Source organism: Cololabis saira, chromosome 17 (assembly GCF_033807715.1).
Source record: "Cololabis saira isolate AMF1-May2022 chromosome 17, fColSai1.1, whole genome shotgun sequence".
Taxonomy (NCBI): Eukaryota; Metazoa; Chordata; class Actinopteri; order Beloniformes; family Belonidae; genus Cololabis; species Cololabis saira.
The window spans coordinates 26,614,396-26,641,448 of record NC_084603.1 but is presented as its reverse complement, the minus strand read 5'-3'; the positions used below and the strand labels follow the sequence as shown (position 1 = coordinate 26,641,448).

The window sequence follows — 27,053 nt, the reverse complement described above, 5'->3', positions numbered from 1 at the left end:
AATAATAATAATAATAATAATAATAATAATAATAATAATAATAATAATAATAATAATAATAATAATAATAATAATATCAATTGTTAAAGGATGACATTCTTTGTTTTGTTGTTTTGTTTTCTTAAACTTCTCTTGAAGTGTTGTTTTTTTACATGTACAAAAATAAAATAAATCAAATCAAAAATCAAATCAAATAATAGTAATAATAATAATAATAATAATAATAATAATAATTATTATTATTATTAGCATTGTTAATAATAATAATAATAATAATAATAATAATAATAATAATAATAATAACAATAATAATAATAATAATAATGATAATGATAATAATAATAATAATAACAATAATAATAATAATAATAATAATAATAATAATAATAATAATAATAATAATAATAATAATAATAATAATAATAATAATAATAATAATAATAATAATAATCATCATCATCATCATATAACTAAAAGCAACCTAAAATTCCAAAACTTTTCCTCTTATTCCCCCGACATGTAAAGAGCTTTGATGTAACTGGCCCAGCAGAGGGAGTCCTCTCCTCATCATGCTCCTCCACCTGGAGGAACATGATGAGGAGATGCTGCTCTCGTGTGGGCACAGAGTTGGAGTGGAGTCTAAAAGTACTGTGAAAAATATCTGAATGATCTTTCTGAAACATCTTCACTTGTATTTATGTATTCATTTTGAAACACAGACTAGTTCAATCCTGCATGCTGATATTCACTATTATCCCATCCATCTGTGTCACATGAGGAGAGGAAAAGGGGGGGCGGGACTTAACTTCTGGGACTTGACTGAGCGAATTTAAACTTTGGCCACTTGCGTGGGTTTTTTGCAGAGTTGCTGCAGCTGTCTGAGCCTCCAGGAACAACAGGGTTCAACAAACATAACGATGGGACTGGTCCAGTTTCTGTGCGCTTTCATCACCAGGTCGTTTTTTGTGCTCGTTGCCATGATCGGGGTGTTCAGAGTGGCAGAGGTGAAGAAAGATACCAAGTACTGGTTACTGACTTTGCTCTTCTTGCCGCTTGTGGTTGAAATGATAATAACGCTGAAGAGGAGGAAGGGGAAGGATTACAAATGGTAAGATGCTGTGGTGTGAACATTTTAATGATGATGCCTTTTAGGACGCATTTGAGTGACATAAAGCTTTGAGTGATGGATTTTGTGTATAGTTTTTCTCGGTTGCTTGCGAGCACCGACTTTGACTACTTAAAACATATGCAGACTAATAAATTATAATGTATATTATGTTATAACTCAGACTTTACACCCCACCCCGGCCCCTGCAGTATCCTGCTGATCCTACATTATACCATTGTCCATTGGGTGTTACTCTTAGGACAGGAAACCAACCCCCCCACCAGTCTTCCCCCTTGCATCAATGTGTCATTCATATACTCTACCGGTACGTTATTTCTAGAGTTGGGTTGTTGCTGTTTTTTAACTTTCCGTCTCATTCAACAATAAATCTTGTATAACACAGTAGCTTCAATTCATGTCCACCTCTGTGGAAAAGTAAGTGCAACATTTTCAGGTTTCCTGTTTAATTATGCATTCAGCCTCAAAGTAAACAGTGGGTGCAGCATTACCTTGAGTGAGTGAACTGAGATCATCTGCAGGAGCTTCATCTAATGGCTGCATTTAGTAGTCGGTAGATGCTCAGATTTGTTCTCAAAAATGAGAGAAAAATAAAAAGAGCAGAAAATATTCATGTCTGGCAAGTAAGACATTTTTTCTTGGAAAGGGTCAAACCAATGAATTGATTTGATATTGATGTACCGCTTGAACACTCAAAATTTAAATTGACCAAATCAAGAAAGGTTGGGATAATATGGGAAGTGCAAATTGTGACATAGGCCCTGTCCCAATACTCTCACTACCCCTAGTTTTCATCCCTACCCCTAAATTTTGCGCGTTTCCGTGAGGGTAGTGGTGTCCCAATTCCTCTTTCCACCTAGGGGTAGTGAAGAAAACGAGTGTAGTGGCTATGAATCTGTCCCTACGGATCGAGTTTTTTCCGATGTACACTAGCTGATCTAGGGACAGAAAAATTTCCCAGAATGCTTTTCGTAGTCATTTGCGGACTGAATTAAAAAAAAAAACATGGCGGACATTTCTTATTTTTTAGTGAATAAAATCAATATTTTGAGTTAGTTTTTGCATAAAAATGCGTTTTGATTACATTTCTAGCGAGAAATATATATTTTACTTTCATAATATTCACTCAGTGAATGTATATAATCACTCGTTTGCCCGTTTGCCCGTTTACACCAACGATGTTACGCGGCGAAGCGCGCCGTAGGCCGTACCCTACGCCGTAGGCTCTGCGTCGATTTACCTATAAATCAGCTCCGGAGCCGGCAGGCAGAAATCTCAAAATTTTCGGAGCAAATTTCTTAACAGGCGTAGCTACAACTGTTACATTTCATCTATTAAACCAACATTTATCTTCCTAAATGATTTATTTCAGCCAGCGGTAATTCTCAACAGAGCTGCAGGTTTCTCCCCCGGGACGACGGCGCAGGGCGATCACGTCTGTACCCTGGCTGCTGCTGCTCCGAGCCGGCGGCTCTTCTCATCTCCGAAAACATCGGGTCAAATTTCTTAACACGGCGTTATTTGGATAAACTGAGCCCAGGTTGGGGATCGTAACGGTTACTTTTACGCCTGAAAAAATATTAAAACTTAATATAGTGGCATATTAACAGCGCTACAGCTGAAATGAAAACAGCTTTTGGCTCTCAGCTTCCTGATTTTAGGGGTGGTGCTGAAAGTAGGAGTAGTGGGAGTGTTGGGACAGGCCCCTGGGAAGATTTCAAGTGCCCTAAAATCTGTCCCTTCTTTTTTAGGGGTAGTGATAGAAAGTAGGGCTAGTGAAAGAAAGTAGGGGGTGTATTGGGATTTATGCACTTTTAGTGGAGTAAATCAATTTGATTTACAAAACAACAGCTATCAGGAGGTTTCTATTACAATCAAATCTGAACTAAAACAAAAAGGGAATTGGTGCATCTCCAAAAAAAAAAGAAAATTACTGATTACTCATTTACTTTAGTTTTTTTCTCTCTAGAAAGTAAAAATCTAAGATATTTTCATATTTTCCTTATTGTCAATTCTCTTAAATTCATTTAAATTAATTTTTGCATTTCTGACCTGGAATTTATTCCAAAACAAGTTAAAACAGTGATGTTTTTACCACTTTAATGTTTAATGTTTTTTAATGGCTAAAAACAAATCTCTTAAAGAACAATCCCTTCTTAAAGTCAAATGCAAGTAAAACCAAAGACATGGTCACCAACCTTAGACTTTTATCTTTTATAGTTTTCACTTTAACCTCTCGCCTTGTATCTTAATATGGAAACCTACCAACGTGCAAGAAATATCCTCTGTCAAATATCTTTAAAATGGCCAGTAAGATAATTAGCATTCAATAGATCTCCTTGTTGGATATCTGGAAGAAGTATTGAGGAAGGTGGGGACATTTTTAGCCAGCAGTGACTATCCTGTCTTTGAGGAATTTATTCTTCTCCCATCTGGTCAAATATAAAAGCTACTAAGGGCAAAGTAAAATAAATATAAATTTACCTTTTGTTGCAAGTGCACTCACTCATTCACACATAAGCTGTGACATGTCTTAAGTATTTATTATTTTATATAAAAATAGTTAACTACCCATCAGTACTTTTTTTCCCCCCATGGGCTCTTTTTTAACAAACGTTTATATCTGAGGTTGCTCGAACCCTCTTGTGTGTTTATGTTGTCGCTGCTGAAACCACATTTCCCATGAGGGACAATAATGGTCTAACTGGGATAAAAGGGAACATCTTTCCTTGGAAGTTCCTCTTTGAAATACTTTCACAGAATTGTAACCATATATGGTTATTTGAGAAAATAATGACGTGTGAGGTCATTTCACAAGATCTAAAGCATATATCAGCACATATTCTTTGAAAAATATTTTACAAGTTCATCAACTGACATTGTCATAACCTGGCCCGTAGGCCGTGACAAAAATGGACAACAACACAGTGCAAATAAAAATATGCTATTTATTTTAAAGGAAAAATACAGCAACGCAAAATAAACCAACTTGTGAGGTGTGGAGGTCAGCATCAGTAGTGTCAGTGTGTGTGAATGTGGAAAATGTGTGGTGCGTGTTGGTAAGAAAAATAGAATCAAAACCAAACAAATGAATGGGGCTGGCAGGGAAGAGAGAGCCACACTGAAGGCAGGGAGGTTTTATAGCCTGGAACACTGGGCCCAGGTGCTCCAAATCAGCCCAATCAGCTCATCTCACACCAGACTCCTCAAAGACGAGAGAAAGTCAGGCATGCCCACCATAGACATATATACGTATATATGTCTATGATGCCCACAATTAGACAGGGTCGTCACAACATGTTGTACATAGTTTTATTGCTTTAATTTAAGGGCATGCATTTGATGATCTACAGATCATTATATTATTTGGAAACAGTATTGTATTATTATTCTGTACACTTTAAACAGACATGGTAATTAAAGCTGCCCAAGTAGATTTAAAGCATTAAACACATCTCGACTATTTAAAAAACTGTTTATATATATATATATATATATATATATATATATATATGTATGTATGTATGTATGTATGTATGTATGTATGTATATATATACATACACACCGGATACCGAGAGTTTCAGTGTTTCAGTTACTATTTTACAAATTGTCATTGGTAACATGTCTAATTGTCTCTTCAAGTGTCCTGGGTTATTGTTTTTTCAACTTTTTGGTGTTAAAAATGATCTGTATTTTCTCAAAACAGGTAATAAATGCAGAGAGGTCAGTCCGGTAGCTGTGCCTGGTTCACCTTTAGTCGTGCCTTTAGAATGTTTAAGAAATGTGAGTTTTGCATAGAATGCCTGGACGTCTCCAGAAAAGATTTCTTGAAGGTGGTATATAGCTGTGTTTCCATTAGGGGAGGTTCTGGGTAGATTTTTTAGGGCCAGATTGTTGATGCGTGTCTCCATCACCAGGAACTGCCCTGCAAAAGTGACCTTCGGGAACCTTAACGGGGCAAAACAGGTAGAGGTACTCTACCTCCTGGAAGGGGGACTCTGCTGAATTAAATTACGTTCAGCACTCTCACGTGAACATAAATCATGTGAACACAACTCATTTAGCCATTTGGACCGGAAACATTTCACTGCAAGTACATTTGATGAAGATGGAAATTACAAGAAAAAAAAAAATAGATGGACCGACAAGGAGGTTCAGGCCTTGCTAGCGTATTACGTCAATGTATAGGTCCAGTGGGGGCCTCTTTTAATCACACTTGCTACTACCGTCTTGTTTGTTAAAAAAAAAAAAAAAAATGCAAGTACAGTAGCATCCCTTGTTAACTTGTTTCATCTTCCCAGTCTCCTTTGCTGCATTCTTCTTTTTTGTCTCCGTTTATGTCGCTAGCCATTTGCGAACAGCAAGAAAAGTGTATTATCACCATCGCGTGGTCAGCCGTGTTATTTGTTTGGTCAAAGGTTCTGATGTGGCTACAGTGTAGTGGAAACACTACACTAAAGGGCTGAAGGGGCCGAGGAGACGGTCGGCCCTGTTTGAGGTTCCGCTGATGGAAATTAACCTATTGTTGCTTTAAAATTTTTAAAAACAGTTCTTGTCTGCGTTAGTCCTGACAGACGTGTAAATGACCTTTTTGCAAGGAAGTTGATGCAGTTCCACGTCATCACAGACTCAGGTTTCTGGACTTGTTGGTGATAACAGCCTGGATGGTCCGTTTCTCTTTGTGGCACAAAGTTGCCATTCTCCCAAAAAAAAATCAGAATACTGATTCATCTGATCACAACAGATGTTTCCACTGTTTTAATGGGCGTTCCCAAATGTCCAAAGAGTCCAAAGACACTGCTGCCAACTCTGAACATAAGGCCTCTTTTTGCACAGTAAAGCTTGTACTTGTGTGTATAGCTCAATATTGCAGAGTTTAACGAAGGTTTCTCACAGCAGTGTCTTGCTCATGTGGTTGATAGGTATAAAGATTTTTTTTTTTTTTTAAACACGTGTTTATTACTTTTTTGTTTGTAATTTACAGCAAATCAAACAGGACATTCTTAAAGGCAAGACAACAGAGTAAACTTTTTCTCCTTATTCTCCCTCCCTTCCCTTCTTCCTCGCTAAATAAGTAAAACAATAAAACTAAAAAAGATAAGATGAAAATAAAGCAAAAAGGACGAAAAAATAATAATAAATTAAATAAATAAATACATGAATTACATAAATAAGAGTAAACAGATATTGCTAGCAGTTATATGAAGAGTTTCAAGGGCGTTTCTCAGTTATTTACATTACATCATAGCACATTTTATCATTATATCACCAATATGCTCCTCAGAGCCTCCTCCTGCTGAAATAAATTACCAACATTAACATCATGTCTCAGAAACCTTATAAAAGGTCTCCAGATGTCATCAAAAACATGATGTTTCTGTTTGATAATAGGAATAAATCAGAAAGTATGCACTGAAGAATATACACATCTCTGCCCATTTTCTTTGTGGAACACATTATTGAAATTTTAATTATATTCATAGAATCTTTCCTCTGAACACCTCCCCCTGGCACTTAATCACCCGTATATCCACTGTTTATGGAATGTGTTGCAGACCTGAAATGCAAGAATATTTACAAATGAAATTAAGATTTAATAATTATATGAATGATCTTTACTTCTGCAAAGAAATACAAACACAGTTAACTGCAGAATTGCTTTATTATTTTTCTTATTTGCACTTTGAATGTCATCCAGGCCTCTTCTCATTTGTGCTTGCATCAGTTTGTAACCATTTTAATAAAATTGTTGGTTCTGTTGCAGGGTTTCTCCTCCCATCTTTCTATTTCTTCTTAGTATCATTCCCTCCATCTGGATCCTTGAGCTGGACCACCGGCAGCCCAAAGACAGCAACTCTGAGGTACTGATAAGAAAATACTCAGTGTGTCTAACCAGCTTTGAACAAGGCTTTACTTCCCTTACTTTTTAACAACTTGTGCTTTTTATTATTTTACCTCTTTTATTATCATTTTATTTCATTTTATTTGTTATTTACTGTTTAATTGTGTCTTGCCGCTTTTAATGTTGATGTAAAGCACTTTGAATTACCTGATGTTGGTGGTTGGGGAAGTTGCAGAAGTATTTGCATGTAAAGGAGTTACCACATTTGCAGTAAATATTTCAGTTGCTGTTTCACCTGAAACAATCTGAAATTTTAACAACAATGAACGTTACAGGTAATCTGATAAGGATTTTTTTTCAACTTTTTTCAGTGCAAAAAGCTTGACTCCTGGGATAATGTAATAAATGCCGTCACTCTACATAACAGGACCATGCAAAACCAGACGTTGGTGGAGAATCTGAAGGTAAAACACTGAAATGCCTGTTTCACTTTTACCTCAAAGCAGAACACACCAGTAATGAGTAAGAGCATGAAAAACAATATTTAAGGAGATTTATTTTCTCAGAGCATATTTCATGGAAACTCTTAACACTGCAGTGTGACTTCAAAATTGAAAAAGTTAAACTTTCTATGTCACGTATTCATGTCGTCCAGACAAGTCAGCTGGCTGTTTTTTGTCTGCTTTGGAGTAAGCTTTCATTACTCATGTTTGTCATAAATAATACATACTGTAGTTCTGAATTCTATGTTTTCCAGTTTATTTAGCTTTGCTTTAAACACATTTAGAGACAACAATCTGAAACTTTTTAAATCTAAATTGTACTCAACCAAACACCAAGTCATTCCAGCCAAGAATTTAAAAGGATTCAAATATATCTACATTTGCATCATTATGGAAAAAGGAAGGATAAGACTCTTGTCATTTGATATCTGTGAGTAATCTTTCTTGGTGGTGTTTTATACAGAGTCTGCGGTCTAACAGATTTCTCTGGAAGCATCCATATTTGGCGACTGTAAGGATGTGAAACTGTTTAAAAAAAGAATTCACTCATACGGTAATCATATTCCCACAAATGCAGACCCTGATTCTGGGAATGGCACCTCCTTAAATCTGCAGATGTTTCTTTGCATATGCCGAGTTTAAAGAGTTGGTCAACTGTTGCAACAAGAGTAATAAAGAATTTACTGAGGTAAAAGGGCAGTAAATAAAGTCATTTTCTTTGGATTATTTGTTGATTTTTTTTTTTTTAACTTGCTGACATTTGAATTTTATCGCATTTTAGAAGTGGCTTTACAAAGACGGCCTTCAGAGCAGCCTTTTACATCACATGCTTTTCTCATTATTCGGATCCCTGCATGAATACGTCTTCGGCGTTGCTCATGTTTATGGGTTTATGGGTGTGGGTGTTCACAATAGTTTAGTTCACAAAGTCAAAGCCCTTCAGTGTCAGTGAGAAATTAAGTGAGACGCAGTGATTCAAATTTAAGTAGCTGGAAAGGTAAAATAGATCAAGTCTTTCATCAAGATTTTTGATGACTTTCACAAGAAAGAGTGACCAAAATAAACAAAATGTCAGACTGCTGTCCTTGACAAAGGCAAGGCAGATTTATTTTTCGATAGCACAATTCAACAACAATGTGATTCAAAGTGCTTTACAAGCACATTAAAATAAAAAGCAAGATTTAAAATTTAAACAAAAAAGAAAGAAATAGAGCTCCTTTGACTGCAATTATATTATGTGATTTATTGCAATAGATTATCAATGAGCTCTACATTTATACCAAGGTCCAATATGAGCTATTGAGGCCGTATAGTAATTTCTCTATCTGGACATCGATAGCTACAGTACCAGAAAAGCAGATTCAGGGAATCACATCTGAAATTATCCTGAATTTGTACAGTTTTGCCTGTTGAGGCATTGTTCAATTTGGGAATATTATCTTTTTTGCCAGCAATGTGTCTTGTGGCACCAACACTGCAATAGCTAGATGCTTTGAACTGATTTCATACAGTGGGTATGGAAAGTATTCAGACCCCTTTACATTTTTCCCTTTGTTTCATTGCAGCCATTTGCTAAAATCTAAAAAGTTAATTTTATTTCACATGTACACTCAGCACCTCATCTTGACAGAAAAAAGCTGACATTTTTGCAAAACTGAAATATCACATGGTCAGAAGTATTCAAACCCTTTGCTCAGTATTGAGTAGAAGGCCCTTTTGAGTGAGTACAGCCATGAGTCTTCTTGGGAATGATGCAACAAGTTTTTCAAACCTGGATTTGGGGATCCTCTGCTATTCCTCCTTGCAGATCCTCTCCAGTTCTTTCAGGTTGGATGGTGAATGTTGGTGGACAGTCATTTTAAAAAAAGGGCCTTTCTGTGTGGAGTTTGCATGTTCTCCCCATGTTCCCCTTGGTAGCTAATGTGAGCTACCCTCACAAAAACATGCACACAGTCCTGGGCTATACATGGCCAGCCGGGGCGCCAGATGGGGTGGGGAGGATCTGGCCGGAATAACGTGATCCTTCCATGCGCTACGTCCGGCCGGAGAAACCCCACCCTGTCTGGTGAAAAGAAGCGGCTGCTCACTCCTCAGGTTAAGGAGGAGACCTGAGCTCAGTGCAGGGGCCTCCCGGGGTTGGTAGAGGATGGCAATGCCCAGGACTTTCACTTAGGTATGAGCACTGGGTGATGAAAATGGGGAAAAAATATGGGATTAATATATATATATATATATATATATATAAATAAAAAAAAGAATGTTAACAGAGTTGTTCCCAAGCCACTCCTTTGTTATTTTAGCTGTGTGCTTATGGTCATTGTCTTGTTGGTGAACCTTCGGCCCAGTCTGAGGTCCTGAGCACTCTAGAAGAGGTTTTCTGCCAGATTATCTCTGTACTTGGCCGCATTCATTTTTCCTTCAATTACAAGCAGTCGTCCTGTCCCTTCAGCTGAAAAACACCCCATTAGCATGATGCTGCCACCACCATGTTTCACTGTTGGGATTGTATTGGGCAGGTGATGAGCAGTGCCTGCATTTTTCCCACACATACCGCTTAGAATTAACGCCAAAAAAATCAATCTTGGTCTCATCAGACCAGATAATCTTATTTCTCATAGTCTGGGACTAGTCTCAAACTCTATGCAGGCTTTCATATGTCTTGCACTGAGGAAAGGCTTCCGTAGGTTTTTCTTTTTTAATAAATTTTCAAAGATTTCTACATTTCTGTTTTTTTCTGTCAAGATGGGGTGCTGAGTGTACATTAATGAGACATAAAATGAACTTTTTTGATTTCAGCAAATGGCTGCAATGAAACAAAGAGGGGAAAATTAAAAGGGGTCTGAATACTTTCCGTACCCACTGTATATTATCAACAGCAATATACATTTTATACTGAGTGACTTTAACCACCATAAGCTTTCATTGGCGTGACCTGAATATACACAAATATTAAATGCTTTCCAAGTAGTATCTTGGACAATAGTTGATCTATGTGTACATAAGGCATCCGATAGCTGTTTCTGACTACAAAACATTTGACATCATCTGAGTTTTGGAAAAATGGCAACAAAAAACCAAAACCTCAGCTGTGTGGTCTGTGATCACTGAAGGTCTGTTTTTACTGTTGTTGTTTTTTTATTTTCCTGATATTAATGTCTTGGAATGTCAGCAAACGGTTCTAAGTTTGTTCACTGAGGTAAAAATAGCCATTGTCTAATTGTGCGTAGACAATGAGGGGGCTAAGAAGGAAGTTACATGTACCAAAATAACAGCCCTTACGTAAGACAAGACATTGCCTTAACAAGACACAAGACAACTGATTTTTAAATTGGAAGTCACATCAGTGCTAAAACAAAAAGTAATCAGCAGTTGACAGTTGTCAGGAAATGTCAAAGAGATATTCTGGATAACATTTTAACATTTCTGACTGTAACAGACTGCACAACTACCTGCTTCTTACTACTCAGGGTCATGGGGGTCTGCTGGGGCTGATCTCAGCTGTCTTTGGGCCAAACGCAGGGGTACCCCTGGACAGATCACTCACGCAGATTTGTATGACAGAATTTAGTTCACTTTTGATGCTAATATGTAGATGGTTGACTGCTTTGTAAAATATATCCTTCCTGGAAATGAAACGGGAAGACATTTCCAGAGTTTTATTTTCTATTCCATCAGTGGCAAGTTTGTACTTTTGTTGGCATGTTTGGTTGAAATCTTTGACGTACTCCTTGAACCAGCAAAGATTCTCTTCACATCTCAAACATACAACTACTTGATCGATACGTCTTTGAAATGCTCCTTTTCAGTCTGGTTCTGCCAATAAAACCGCTACGGTGTCCTTCTCTCACTAGCAGAGGCAATCTTTAGGCCAGTCCACACATAGACAACACTCTCCACCACAATCATTCAAAAAATCCATGTACTGTATAAACTTTTGGATTATTTTGTTTGTGTTGTAGGAGAGTTGGATTATGTTGTTGCCGAGACCACTTCTTCTTGCCCCACATTTTGTCCATGTGTGCTCTAAGAAGTGCCAAATGAATCCAGACCCTCTGAAAATGGTTAACGATCTGATTGATTGTGTCTTCATATTTGACATATTTGACACATATTTGACTTTTCCAGAGTGCAAGAAGGATTTTTTTTTTAAGAAAGATCAAAAACAATCCACAATGTGTTGAATTATACTTTTATTTGGTCATGCTCTCGTTTTGAGTCTCTTCATCATCTCTACCTTGATGTCCATAGTAGACACATGAGCTACATTCATAAATGTGTGACATAGTACAATACAGTCGTAGACAGTTGTTGCAACATTAGACATGAGTTCAAAGTTACATTTGCCAGTTTTGGAAATAGTAGTGATAGGAGACACATACTGGCGTTTGTTTGCAGAACATTTCCCCCTTTTGTTGGTGTCGGTGCCTGTATGGAACGGCGTAAAATCTGATCACATCTTCTTTGCACCTCCAGAGGCAGACAAAGAGGCATAAGAAGGAGAAACCTGTTGTGTATGTAAAGGGCATCCCCCCATTCCATAACCAAGTGAGAAGTGTGAGAATTTAGCAACTTTCTGATCATGTTACGTGTACCTACAATAGTCATAAGACAGAGGATTCGAACTTCGCTTCAGGGATGAGCAGTGTTCGTAGTTAAAACCTGTTCACAAATGTGACAGCAGGTGGTGAGAAAGACCCGGACGCTTCCATCTGGAGGAGTCGCAGCGTTGTTATTCACTGTACTGATGCTGTACATGCAGCTGAATCTGCTCCCAGTCAAAATCAGCTTACCACACACATACTTCATGCACGCTTACACACGCTCAGCCCGTTAACAGAACATGACACTCTTATAAAATGAAGAAAGTTGATGGCATCATCATCCCCTCTGCTATGATTTTTGTATTTTTTATTTACCATGAACGCAATGAACGTGACATGACGCCGAGTCACACTTTGTTTCTGGAATGCCGTTTTCTTGTATGTAAGGAAGCACGTTTGCGTGACTTTTCTCTCTTGCTCGGGCCAGTATGTAACTGCCAAAGGAGTAAAATTGGTGGCCCAGTTTTACGTAAATGTTACAGAACGTCAGTATGCAAAAGCCTTGAGAGAGCAGGATGACGAAATAAGCAAATATTCTTTGTGTTTAGATATTCATAAAGCACACCCTCCTTGTGAGATGGGTGACATACCTCCTGTTTACAGCCATTTTCTACTCGAACATAATGTACCAGTAGGTCGGACGGTGGGATGGGCCACAAGGGATGGGCTTTATGCAATGGATCATGCAGCAGCATCCAAAAGCCAACCAAAATAGCTGTAGAATTGGTAATAATACTTTGGATTGATAAGATTTCACTGGAAAACTCACAACAGTCATTCATCATTGTTCCTACTTCTCCGCACACCATTTTAGATGTGTTTTGTTGATACAGTACTTGTCTGGTTGAGTACTTGCTCTGCCTATGAAAAATGCTTAATTTGTCTAATTGGACGTATGACTATCCTTCTGCATCTGTTGGTACTGCCCGCGGGAAATCGAAGTTGAATCTAGAGGAACCAAACTAAATGTTTTTATCAAAGAGGAAAATAATTAGCATAGCTGGCCAGGCTATCCTTTTTTTTTTTTCTGTCCTCAACAAGACCAGTCTTTACGGAAACCCATCTAGCTGGAAAAATGATTTAGGATTAACTGGAACCAACTTTAGTTGTGATAAGATGTCTCAAGGAATGTGTGTATGTTACACACTGGTATCAAGATGGTATAGTCACGTCATGATGGTATCACTGCCATTACTGATGTGGTTTTAAAACATTAAAAAAAAAAAAACAGGAGAGCATTTGCATGGATGTTTGTTTTTTTTTAAATTCATTTTAGCTCTTTTTCAGTGCTCGAAAACCACATGCTTTGGTTCAAAAACTTAATTCAGTGTATTTCAATTTTATTTATATAGCATCTATTACAATACAAGTTGTCTCCAGGCCCTTTCCAGAGACCCAGAACCTGACCCCCAAACAATTATTACATCAACAATGGCAGGTAAAAGCTCCCCTAGCGGGAGAAAAACCTTAGGCCAAACAGTGTCAAGGGTTAAGGTTATATCTTGGTTATCAGATGTTTTCACTCATTCGCAGCAAACAACTCATCGGGTTAAAGTAAACAGCAGTCTGTCCGATTTCAACACTGTGCTGGAGCTCGTCCAGAATGTGCCAGCTTTCCTTGTTCTCCTCACACGATTCAATTCTCATCCAGGCACTCACAGAACTAAATAGTCTAATAACCCATGTAAGAGACATACAGAGGATCACGGTGTTTAAGTGTGTGTGTGTGATGGGGGCGGTTCCCACGGGAGTAGGCGTGTGTGCGTGCGTAAAGGTGCGCTCTCACCAGGTGGTCTAGATGAGATGAGAGAGAGTCAGGGTTGGCAGCCGTGATTTTTGTTGAACGCATTTGTCATTTTTATTCACTCATTCATCACCCTTTTGTTATCAGTTAAATCCGCTGGTTTCTGTTCCTTCCATATACCTACTTTGTTGCGCTGTGATAGCCTGATGTTTTTTATACAATAAATGCACCAAAAGGCATTATGGATCTCAGCGTCATGTGTCACCATGACTTATAGCGCGTCATACAAATATGAATCTAAGGATCCAACCTCACACTCTCCGGCGGCTAAGGTAAATGTAGCTGCAACATTTTGTCAACAAAAAAGCCGTTTAATGAAAATCATCAAGCCGCACCAGAAAGAACTAAGTCACCACGCACGAAGGAGCCACAGCTAAGTGTCACACCACGCCATCCACTCACCTGGGAACAGGTAGGACTGAACCTGTAAATGTTTGTGGATTAAGGAATCTGCCTCGATTGGAATGCATTGTGCCAAATGAAGACGATGTATTAAACGGATGTTGCTGGCTAGATTGGCGCATTGAGGTGGCGCAGATTTCTCCGTGCTTTATTTGATTCTGATGTCGGGACTTTGTGACATAAATAAGTGGTGGCTGATGCTGTCTGAAGGCCTATTGCTTGTTGAAATGTTTGGATCGAATTTGCTCTGTCAATGCAATGTCTATGGATGGACTTTGAATGCGTTCAATGAAATGTGATTGTTTTGCTTCGTACAAAATACAATCTAAAGGAAATGAGTCAAATAAACGCTGTTGTTGAATGTTCAAAGATGGAAAAGGAAAAAAGGCAAGTCAAAGTGACGGCCAAAGCTCTGGAAAATAAAATTGAACGGTTGCAACATGAGCGCAAAAGTGCCGTTAATAAAGTCAAAGAACTTATTCCGCAAATAAAAGCGCACATGAAATCAAAGGGATACGCAAATGAAATTCCCTCACAACTGCAAAACTTGAATGCACTGTGTAAAACGGCCACTGACTTGCACAATGAATTAATGCCACTACTTCTTGATGATGAAGAGAAAAACCAAAACGAGTGGTTTTCTAGCATTATGGATTACAGTGATGCATTCAAGGAACAAGTGGAAAAATGGATAAATGAAAATCCGCATAAATCACCACTTCAGACAAATACCTCTGAGCAACAACCAAAGGAAATGAACCATGTGGAACAAGTAACTGATGGAAAGGGAAAAGATTTGTCTGTTGCTCATCCTCCAGTACCTGTTACCACTAAAGATCCTCAGGATGAACTACAGCCCTGACAGTGTCTCAAACACAACCAACAGATCATGCTCACATTATTCTTCATCTTCAGCCTCACGTTCTTCTGCTCGTTTAAAAACGGAAGCAAACCTTGCACTTTTGGTAGCAAAACAAAATAAATTAAAGGAGACCTATTATGGCATTTAATGTATATTTTAAACAGGCCTTGAATGTCTTAAAAACAATCAAAAGCTTGTTTTTTCTACATAAATCAGAAATTCAACCTCTGGGCCATGTCTTCATTTTTACCGCTTCTAAACTCCTTCTCTATGAGGGATTCTGAGGGGAGGGGAGGCGATGATAATGAGGCTCTGCGCTGATTGGCTGTCTGAATGACGTGTAGCAGGGGAGGACAAAGCCTCGCTCTGGGGAGAAGAGCAGCCGGCTGCGTAAACTATTAAATCAACGCGTACCCTACGCCGTAGGCTCTGCGTTGGTGTAACACGGAACCATAAATCAGCCTTTAGTCACCTCGTCTTCACACAGGAAGCTTTAATTTAATTCTAAACAGGTACACCACAGTTATTTACTCCGATTCCTCATCATTTCATTTCTTATGTTACAAGACAAATGAATCATGTTAACTGTAAAGAAATCACAACACTGACAGTTCAAAAATGGCAACTTTATTGTTAAAAAAAAAAATAACATAAGTTGTATATAAATAACATTTATGCACTATTGCTGGCTCAAGGAAGGAGCTTGTGTCTTCTGAAGGTGTCGTTGAACAGCTTCAGGTGCTTGGAAAATCTGAAACCATAAACAGAAGAAAAATGTATTACTAATAGAGCTCCGGTGTTACCTAACGAGTGAGTGGCTCCGGTGCTCCTAAGCTAAATACTTAGCCCAGGCAAAGATCATACTTGTAGACCAATATAAATAACATAAAATATTAACATCACTTACCGCTGACTCGGGTGCAGTTGCCGGGTCCGTACTGTTGGTACTGATCCTTTTATGAGGGTAAGTGTCGATGCAAAACCTAATTTTTACTGTCCCTCGTTGTTGAAACAGTTTACGGCTCGTAAAAGTCACATGACACTGGAAGAATCCTCCGGGCGGGGTGTACATACCCTGCAGAATTGGCTGTTTTCCTCCTTCTCTGAGTTGGCAGGCTCAGGGGAGACCACTTTATATATAGTAAAGCAAGAAAAAACGTACATACATTGGATGAAGAGGAGTTAAAATTACGTAAAAGAAGAGAACCGCTTTTACTGGAAAATAAAATCGCTGAGGAAAGGGCAAAACTAAGTGTTATGAAATCAGAAGGCAGCGTTGGCAGTAAATCAAGGTCAAAGGTTTCAGATGGGATGAACTCATACTGTGAAAAGATGTGTTTATAACAACTTAATGTCAACGCCACAGAATTTGTTCCATTAATGCCAGTTAAACCAAAATCCAAAGGAATTGAAACCATACAGACAGCTGTGAAGCCAAAGGTCGCCCACTTACCTGATGAAGGACATCTCCCAGGTCCATCTTACATGCTCCAACGTTATTTAATGGCTCCTCAAGATCCAGTGACCAATGTTACACAAACTGACTCATCACAAAATGGAAAATGGAGTTGAGCAAAACACCCACAACAACTGTGACAGACTCTACTTCCTCGAACAGTACACCAAAGGGCATGCAAAGGAGCTGGTGAGGAGCTGCCAGCACATTGAGTCGGACAGAGGATATCTGAGGGCGAAGGTTCTATTGAAAGAGTACTATGGTAATGAGCAGAAGGTGGCAGCAGCATACATGGAGAGAGCTTTGGTATGGCCCACTATCAAAACGGAGGATGTGAAGGCCGTACAGCCTCTTTCTGCATGAATGCTGCAATGCCATGGAGGATGTGCAGTATTTAAATGATCTGGACACACACACAAACATGGTGGAAATCATGAGAAAACTGCTGTACAAACTCCGAGACCGCTGGAGGTGTTACGCATGTGACCTACAGGAAATGTACAATAGGAGGCACGGTTTGTGGACATTGTCAACTTTGTTGAAAAACAAGTGAAAATCTTGACAGACCCTGTGTTTGGAAACATTCAGGACACTGTTGTATTAACCAAACACAAACCTCATCCTCGCTCCAGCGTCAGGGGAACCAGCTTCGCTACCACAGTAAATCGTGTGGAGAGAACAGCTCAATCTGTGAATAAAGCCATGGACACAAAACCTTTAGCCAAAAAGATCTGTCCCTGCTGCACTGGAGGACACACATTGGATGTGTGTGCGCGGTTGGAAAAAAATGGCACACAAAGACAAAATTGACTTCCTGAAGGAGAATGGTGCTTGTTTTTGCTGCCTGTGCATAGGGCACATCAGAAAGAATTGCCAAAGGAAGATTTTCTGCTCTAAGTGTGGCCAAAGACACCAGACTGTGCTCCATAAGGATAATGTGGCAACTGCAGAACCGGCTGAGAAGCATCGAGGTTACAGTGGATGGCACTTTGGTTTCCAGTGGGCTTACAGGGGCTGGTGAGATGGACTGCAAGCTTCCTATTGTGCCGATCCAAGTGAAAGCGAAGAAGGGCAATAAAATCTTTTTCACGTATGCCTTTTTGGACCAGGGAAGCACTGCCGTCTTCTGCACTGAGAGTCTGAAGCAGAAGCTCAATTTGTCTGGAAAGAGAGCCAACATTCTTCTCAGGACCATGGGGCAGGAGAAGGTGGTCAGTAGTTACATCGTGCCAGAGTTGGAGGTGGCAGCACTTGAAGATGACTGTTTCATCGAGTTGCCAAAAGCGTACACTCAGTTATCAATGCCGGTACACAAAGCAAACATACCACAAATAAGGATCTGACAAGGTGGCCATATTTAAAACAAATCTCCTTACCACAGATTGAGGCTGGAATTGAGTTGCTGATAGGAACAAATATCCCACGAGCAATGGAACCGCTGGACGCATCCGCAGTGAGCATAATGGACCATACGCTTTAAGGACGGCACTGGGTTGGACGATAAATGGACCTCTAACAGGAAATAGTGGAGAGGCCAATTATTGTGAGCAGACAGTGACTGTGGATCGTGTGTCCATTGTAAATTTGGATGAACTGTGGCAACAGCAATTTAAACAACACTTTATCTGGGTACACACACGTTGACCGAGTTTGGTATCGACTCTTGAATAAAGTTTACTTTCTCTCACGTTTACATCTGTATGGATTTGGAAAGTTGGACTGTTTTTGAAAATTAAGAATTCAAAATAAACTTATAACTGCCTAATAGAAAAGCAAATCATCAACCATGATGTCAATCTTAGTGTAAATGGTCCTTTAGAAAAGTTTCAGTGGTGTGTTTGGGATCATTGCCATGCTGGAAGACCCAGCCACGTTTCATCTTCAATCCCTTGCTGATGGAAGGAGGTTTTCACTCAAAATCTCACGATACATGGCCCCATTCATTCTTTCCCTTACACGGATCAGTCGTCCAGGTCCCTTTGCAGAAAAACATCCCAACAGCATGATGTTTCCACCCCCATGCTTCACAGTAGGTATGGTGTTCTTGAAATGCAACTCGGCTTTCTTTCTCCTCCAAACACAACAAGTTGTGTTTCTACCAAAAAGTTCTATTTTGGTTTCATCTGACCATATAACATTCTCCCAATCTTCTTCTGCATCCTCCAAATGCTCTCTAGCAAACTTCAGACGGGCCTGGACATGTACTGGTTCCAGCAGGGGGACACGTCTGGCACTGCAGGATCTGAGTCCCTGCAGGCGTAGTGTTTTACTGATGGTATCTTTGTTACTTTGGTCCCAGCTCTCTGCAGGTCATTCACTAGGTCCTCCGTGTGGTTCTGGGATGTTTACTCATCGTTCTTGTGATCATTTTACTCCACGGGGTGAGATCTTGCGTGGAGCCCCAGATCGAGGAAGATTATCAGTGGTCTTGTATGTCTTCCATTTTCTAATAATTTCTCCCACAGTTGATTTCTTCACACCAAGCTGCTTACCTATTGCAGATTCAGTCTTCCCAGCCTGGTGCAGGTCTACAATTTTGCTTCTCACATCCTTTGACAGCTATTTGTTCTTGGCCATAGTGGAGTTTGGAGTGTGACTGTTTGAGGTTGTGGACGGGTGTCTTTAATACTGATAACTAAAACAGGTGCCATTAATACAGGTAACGAGTGGAGGACAGAGGAGCCTCTTAAAGAAGAAGTTACAGGTCTGTGAAAGCCAGAAATCTAGCTTTGTAGGTTTGTAGGTGACCAAATACTTGTTTTACCCAGGAATTTACCAATTAATTCAGTAAAAATCGTACAATGTGATTTCCTGGATTCTTTCCCCCATTCTGTCTGTCATAGTTGAAGTGAACCTATGATGAAAATTACAGGCCGTTCATCTTTTTAAGTGAGGCAACTTTCACAACTGGTGTCTGACTGAGTACTTTTTTGCCCCACTGTATTTACATATATTTAACTTCCCTTTTTTATTCTTATACATGCTGAATCACATCTTTTTACATTTTAGCTCCCTAATTTAAAGGGTTTTTAATATCCAGTGGCAATAGGCCAAGAAATGTGAAGTAAAAGAACAAAAAAACATTATTTATTTATCTTCCTTTCTACGAACAAAAAGCCTGCACTTTTATAAACTGGATTGAAACACCTAACGCTCCCAGATAAAGGAGAAGTCTTTGGCAGTGGCAACAATATGAAACTGTTTTAGTAGGTCTTCAAAATCAGATGACTCATGAAGCAACTGGGCCTTTTTGCAGTTTACTGCATATATAAATGTTTGAGGACCACCATTTACAAGACAAGATCATTTAAACTGTACAAATTCAGTGACAACCGCACCCTTTAGCCCAGACGAATTCAATAGATAAGAAAAAAGCAAAAAAAAAAAACCTATGTGGTTCAACATAATCAAATTATTAAACTCAAATGAGTTCCAGACACGAGAGCTGTTTTCTTCTTCTCCAGTGTTGCTTGCCAAAAACTAGAGTGTACAAACTGTAATTTCAGTTAAGCTAGAACACTGTGTAAAATGTTAATCAAAACAGAACACAATGCTTTGCAAATCCTTGTCAACATTAATTCAGTTGAATACGCTACACAGGAAAGATATATAATGTTCACACTGATAACCTTTATATACAGTATGTACGTATTTGCAAACATTTTTAATTTGATGCCTGAAAAAGCCACACTGTTATAACACATGCAGAATGTGGATTTGCATTGTCTTGCTGAAATAAGCAAAGACATTCCTGGATTTCAAAACCCATATGTATGAACCCTTCAGCATTAATGGTGACCTAACAGATGTGGAAGTTACCCATGATGCCACAGGGACTAAAACACACCCAATACCATCATAGATGCTGGCTTCTGCACTGATAACAATCTGGATGGCTCTTTTCCTCTCTAGCCTCGGGAACTATGTCCATGATTTACAAACATGTTGAATGTGGACTCTAGAGACCCCAGCACACTTTCCTTCTTTAAATCAGCCCGTCTCCTGGATGTTGCTAATTATGGCTTTTGCTTTGCTTGGTAGAGTTTTAACGTGCACTTGTAGATGTAGCTACAAAACTGTGCTAACTGATGATGGTTTTCTGAAAGGTTTCCATGGTGATATCGTTTACAGATGTTGGTTTTGAATGCGGTGCTCCTAAGGGATTAAAGGTCATGGCCATTCGTTGAAAGGTCAAAGCCAATCATTCATGAAAGGTGCACAACAATCAGTCTATTGTACAATTATTTTACAATAGACTGATTTATTGGGGTAAAAGGTTTATTGGCCAAGTCAGGTCAAACAAGACAGAGTTTGGCTCCGGTAATTTCACTCACTAGACAAATGACAGCTCTTATTAACATATATACAATTAAAAAAAAAGTGAAAGGTGCAGCAGTATTAGGTACAGTAGACATGGTTATTGAAAGGTGCATTGTTACAGCATATGATTGTTGTTGTTATTATTATTATTGTTATTATCAGGGCCCAAGCACTGACAGTGCGAAGGCCCTATTGTATCTGTAGGAATTGTTGTTTGTATTTTCCTTGTTTTTCTTCCGACGAAAGGAGGGCCTTTTTGCCCCCCTAAACGTGCCCCAAAAGTCACCAACGCAAGTCAGGCCTGGCGAAAAATTTGATATTTAATGGTTTGCATTAATAGGCGTGGCCTAATGGCTCAACAGCCTAGAAAACTTTGTGCCTCAAGCCCCACAATACGGTTTGACGTACTTGCACGAAAATCGGTACACACCTGTATCATGTCACAACTTAAAGAACAGTCTCTTGGCGCCATGGCCGAAACTGAACAGGTAGTCGGCCATTTTGAACGAGGGCCCGTTCATCGCTGCTTGCAGCTTTAATTATTATTATTATTATTATTATTATTATTATTATTATTATTATTAAAGACTTATAGAAGACAGGAGTTGTTCGCTGCTGAAGGTGACCCATGGTTGGCAGCAGAGAACAGGAAATACACAGAAAATGCTAAAAAGTAGCAGATAGCGAAACACCGTGGCGAGCGTTTAAGGCGCCATGTTGAGTTGAGTTGAAAATTGTCTCCATTCAAATTACAATTGCCGGTTTGGTAGTTGGTGAGTCCGGCATTTTTGCTTATTTGATTGAGTATTAATTGACATTATCCATTTTACATAACATCACCAACTAAATTGTGTGTAAATGAATATTAATTCACCATTTTTCCTTTTCCAGGCATTAAATAATATGGTTTCATCTATTTGCTCCAATACCTGGATCCTGGCTCTTCACCAGATTGTGCTCATCCTCCTCATTTTGGGGAAGTGGCTTCTCCCGTTGGGAGGTGGGATCACAAGAAATGAGCTGTCCCAGCTTCTTCTAATCTTCGTTGGAACCGCCGCGGACATCCTTGAATTTACTAGTGAGACGCTGTCAGATATCAAGTGCGTGCCAGTCTTATTCTCAAATAAATGTACTCCAAAGTTCTTGTGTAAAATGTCTCAAGTAATTAATTTAAACTGAAATGTGTTTAGCTTTAACACCTTTCTATACTGTCTGCTTATCTTTTGCAGAAACGACAGCCTTCAGCCGGTCTACATCATCTTATCTGTTTGGACTTGGAGCATGTTGCAATTTCCTTTGCATCTGTCTGGTCAGTGGTCGACTGTGTTTATCATAACTTTGATCCTTGAGAGCTTGTAGCGGTGTGGGAAAGTGTAAACAATTGTGAAATTGCTGTCCTGGAACAGAAGTAAAGGCAGAAGATATTTACTAAAGTGACAATTTGTAGCTCTTAAGCTGGAAATTGTTTCTGAATGTGTTACACTGAGCACCGAAAACAATGACGGTCTACTTTTGGACGTCCAAAAAAGCTAAGGATGAATTTTCACAAAAGAAAAAAGCAACAAGAGTTCAACTAATGTCTCTGAATTATTCATAACAAAACTGTAGTTTGGAAATGGATGATGAGAATGATGCTGTTAGGAGAACCTCTATCTTCATATTGCATATCAAAGCACTTATCGTGACTGCACAATGCTTGATCGTTGTGTCAGTGCTGTGTGTGTGTGTTTACACCCGCGTGAGTGTGTCTTTTCATCAGCCCAGTGTGTTTGAATGCCTTGTTAACACACAGTATGTTAAGACACCGGAGCTTCGTGTTCAAATATCTGAGATTCAGATTCAGCCATGGAAATAGTGTATATAGAAGCTTTCTGGAGTTTAAGATCATCTCTAACAATCTTCCTTAGCGGACTGACTTTGTCCTTTTGTCTGGTAACTGCAGGTTTTCAAATTGTTGTTTTTTGCTATCAGTATTACAGAAATTATCAAATTTTCTGGGAAGCCGATGTTGATGCCGTTATCATGTTGGTGACTTTACTTAGTGAGAAAGTTACAAAAGCATACAGTTAAAACACTCTTAAAAACAATAATGCTCATCCAAGCCAAGCTCTTGAAAATAAAAATAACAAGGAAGCCAACTGTACAATCTGCAGGAAAAGAAATCCCAGTCCTTTGGAAGAAGCAGAAAAAAAGACAGTGGACCCAGGCCAGTAAAATCAAACTTAATTTACTTAGCTCTTTTTTCACATATCACAATGTGTTTAACAGTAAAAACAAAATCAATCTCATCCGTCCACCCAACCACCCCTTCCCCACCAACATTAATCCCTATCAATGTTAAAATACAATCAAAGACTAAACGAAATAATGACATGGAAACATTTCTTTTCATCTTTGATTGTGTCCCAAGAGGATTCCCACTGAGGAAACACTGGAGTTAAAAAGTAAAAAGTGAGAAAAATTAAAAAGCTCAATAATCAGATTATCATTGTCTATGTAAACGTAGTTACAATTAGAAGTGTTGGGATCCGCTAAACTCCCTGCTTTTTAAAATGTCTGTCTACTAATAATCTTGGGAAGCAATTATCTCATCCTATAGAAGATGAAAAAGGAAATGTAATAAATCACTGAGGGTTAATTAAAATAAGAGAAATAGAAAAAGGGAAATCAAAGCCTCTGCAGTTCTCACTTCATGTCTCAAACTTTAAAACTCAGATCCTTAGACATATAATTGCGATAGAATTATACACGTTTAAAGATTCAAAGGCACACTGCTGAATGACATATATGTCAGACCAAGTAATTATTTACTCGGGAATGTCTACAGATACTATTCAGGGACTACATTTACGTGGACCAATACTCCAACCACAATCAGATTAAGGAAATACTGATTAATAAATTGCCTTGTAAACAGCAACCGTGATCGACTGTAATTAAGGTCGTCATCAATTTGAGCAATGATCGCATTAAGGCTGGCGGAGTATGCCGATCGCAGTCGCGTTATTAACATGTGAACACCTTAATTCGTGTTGGGGTTTTTGCTGCACTTTGCTTCAGTGAAGTTCATGAAGACAAATCTTTCCCATATCAGGTAGAGAGGCAATGTGTGTTGCTTCCCGCTCCAAACTTGGGTTACATTTCGGGTGAATGTCCTGTGTAGGGGGTTATGCTCAAGACAAAGGAGAGGTAGCAGATAAGACCAAGCCAGAAACAAGCTACAGCTCTGAAGAAACAAGTCCAAAAACTGGCAACCCACGACTTCTGATATTTTAAAGTGACTTCACAAAATAACGAGTCCAAAGACACTGATCATTAACATAACTGGCAACCCTGGAAGTGACGTAAGCAACGTGTCATTGATAAAACTTTGTTTCTTAACATGCAAAATGCAGATTATGTTAAATAGTCTCACGACAACGCATGTAAACGCTTTAATCTGGATGTTGTTTTATTTTGATTAAACTCAATAATCAGATTATTGTTGTTTATGTAAACGTAGTCACAATTAAGAATAGTGTCGGGATCCACTAACCTCTCTGCTTTTAAAAATTACTATCTAATCTTGGGAAGCAATAATCTCATCCTATAGAAGATGAAAAAGGAAATAAATAAATCACTGAATCCTAGTCTTGGGGGAAATTAGACATAAGGCTACATGTTATTCTTTTCTCTTCCAAGAAATCAATTAGCACCATCTGAATCAGAGAAGAATATGATTAAGACTTTCAAGAGTCCTAGGCAACAGATAAGTGTTCACTAATGAAAAGCTATTAGGTACTTGATTTGTGTTGTTGTTTTCTTGTTTTGTGTATTAATCTCAAATAACAATATACAAGACAACAGCTTTCAATTACTTTCAATTGAGCAACAATATACTGAAATAAATCCTGTGAAAGTAAACTGAGGAGAAAAAGAGGATGATGTAGAATAAATGGTTCCTGAGCAAGATGAACTGAATGTAGAAGGAAGAATAATAACTGGAGGATAATTGGGAAAAGGAATGTCAGCCTCCCCATTCTTATATCTTTGGAAATGCTCCACCATCAGTTAAGAAAATAAAAGCGATAACATTGTCCTGCAATGTCCTGTGACTGCAAAAGTTATAAATCACATAGCATGGGGTTTATTTAAATAAGTGAGAGGTCAGAGAACTGAGTGTGAGAAGCCATTTTTAACGTGGCGAACCTTTCCTTTGCAATGTGGCGAGGTGACTGACCTCATCACACTGTAAAGGAAAAGTGATCAGGAAAAAACACAGGGGCTAACCTTTGACCTGGAGGTTTGATCCAATGTTATTTGAAAAAAAAACAGATCCCCCCCCCCCCCCGTATGCAACCCTTCTTTTGCACATCCATCACGATATCATTCCCTGAAAAGACAGTTTGTGTGAAGTATTTATTCTATAATTCTTGTAACAAAATATTAGACAAAAATATTTGGCGGACCGAGAGCTCATCCTTTTCCTGAGATTTGAGATCCCCGCCTGTGGCCCTTTGCTGCATATCTCCCCCCTCTCTCTCCTCCCATTTCCTGTCTCACTTTCAATACGAGCTGAGAGGCCAAGTTTGAGGAGCGTGTTAACTGCCTATTCTGCATTTGCATGGATTAAACATATGTTGCCAAAATAGTAAATTGTTCAACCCCCGCTAGTTATGTGGCTGTCACTATAAAAGAACTAGACAGCTTGTGGCTATAGCTTTTACTTTTGTCGTCTTGTATTTGTGAATTTAATTGCTTGGTCGGGTCATTTATAGCAGAATGTCTCTCCGGGCCAACCAGACCAACCCACGCAGGAGCAGCTGGAAAACTACATAGGAAATGTCTTCCTTTGTTGTATTCAGCTTCACCGATGATAAAGTTGTAACTTTGGTTTAATTTCTTTCTTTTTTTGGACAGTGGTCAACTCTAAGTCAGACACTAGTGAAGGTGGTGAAGGAGTCCAAGAAGAATCCCTGCTGTCCAAGCACAGCACAGACATATGGAGCATCGTGGAGACCTTGTTTATCCAGGACGGCCCTTTTCTGGTGGTTAGGGTCACTGTCTTGACTTACTATAAAGTCTTCCACCAGATGCTCGTTTTCTTTACCTTAAAGAACTTTCTGGTCGTACTACTGAACTTTTATAGGTTGGCTGTTATATGCCAGGACTACAGATCCCCTGACCGTAGCTCAGGAAGCGCCATTACTGACCTATGAGTGGGATTTAGTGGAACAGTTTACTGGAGATGGAAACATGGACTATCGAAAATATTGCAGAAAATAAATTGGTAAAAGAGTTGTGATTAATTCATGCTGTTAAGACTTGAAAAGCCTTTTCTTAACCTCTGTGCTTGGATGAAGTTTGCACTTTACATTTGACCACCAAGTTATTCAAAAGCTCATATTTTACTTTGATCACATTTCAGTCTCTCTGAAAGGAAGTCAACTTCATCCACACCTAGATATCGTCAAGTGCATATGAACAAGTCATTGTAAAACTTTACTAGACAACAGATCTGCTCTTTGGTGCAGCAGCAGGTTAAAATGTATATATATATATATATATATATATATATATATATATATATATATATATATATATATATATATATATATATATACACTGTATGCGTATGTATACATATAGAACCAAACACAACACAAAAAGTAAGGAAATTTGTGTTTGGTTGATTCTTTCTTTTTTGTTCTTGTTTTTAGAGATGAAAATAGCAAAAATGAAGATGTACTCAGGTCAGAAGCTTTGAGCTTCTTGTATGACACAGATATTAAAACTTGGTCTTACACTAATACCGATGGGATCTTTGCGGTCCTCGGTTTACACCAAGATCACACATTTTGCAGTACATTTTTTTTTCAAAGACTATTGTGATTTTTTGTTGTATTTTTCTTTTTTATTGTTTACAGAAACTACCAACTAAAATTGCTGTATCCCGAAAAAGTATTATTTTTACATTTCATGTGTTAATCATTTTCTCAGAAATATATCTTGATGAAATTACTTGTAGACAAGCACACGTTCCAACACATACATCGGTGCTTCATGGTGGATGTTCTGAGGCATTTGCTGTTTTACTGTATTTTACTGTGACATATATCTGTTGCATCCGTATCGCTTTATATGTAAAAAAAAGAAC

The 27,053-nt window shown here is 38.6% G+C and overlaps 1 protein-coding gene across 1 annotated transcript; it reads left to right on the top strand.

Annotated features, from left to right (window-relative positions):
- The first annotated feature begins 855 nt into the window (after positions 1–855).
- LOC133463351 (transmembrane protein 26-like) lies at positions 856–27,053 on the top strand. Its single transcript, XM_061744848.1, has 6 exons — positions 856–1,108; positions 6,892–6,988; positions 7,341–7,433; positions 21,809–22,017; positions 22,147–22,226; positions 25,817–27,053. Exons 1-6 carry the CDS (start codon positions 918–920, stop codon positions 26,113–26,115), a joined length of 969 nt encoding a protein of 322 aa, XP_061600832.1. The 5' UTR covers positions 856–917; the 3' UTR covers positions 26,116–27,053.

Excerpts from the sequence above, each read along its gene's own strand:
- LOC133463351 (XM_061744848.1), top strand. The coding sequence starts at position 918 with ATGGGACTGGTCCAGTTTCTGTGCGCTTTCATCACCAGGTCGTTTTTT. Across the intron at positions 7,434-21,808 it reads CGTTGGTGGAGAATCTGAAG|GCATTAAATAATATGGTTTC; the intron begins GTAAAACACTGA and ends TTCCTTTTCCAG. Across the intron at positions 22,227-25,816 it reads ATTTCCTTTGCATCTGTCTG|TGGTCAACTCTAAGTCAGAC; the intron begins GTCAGTGGTCGA and ends TTTTTTGGACAG.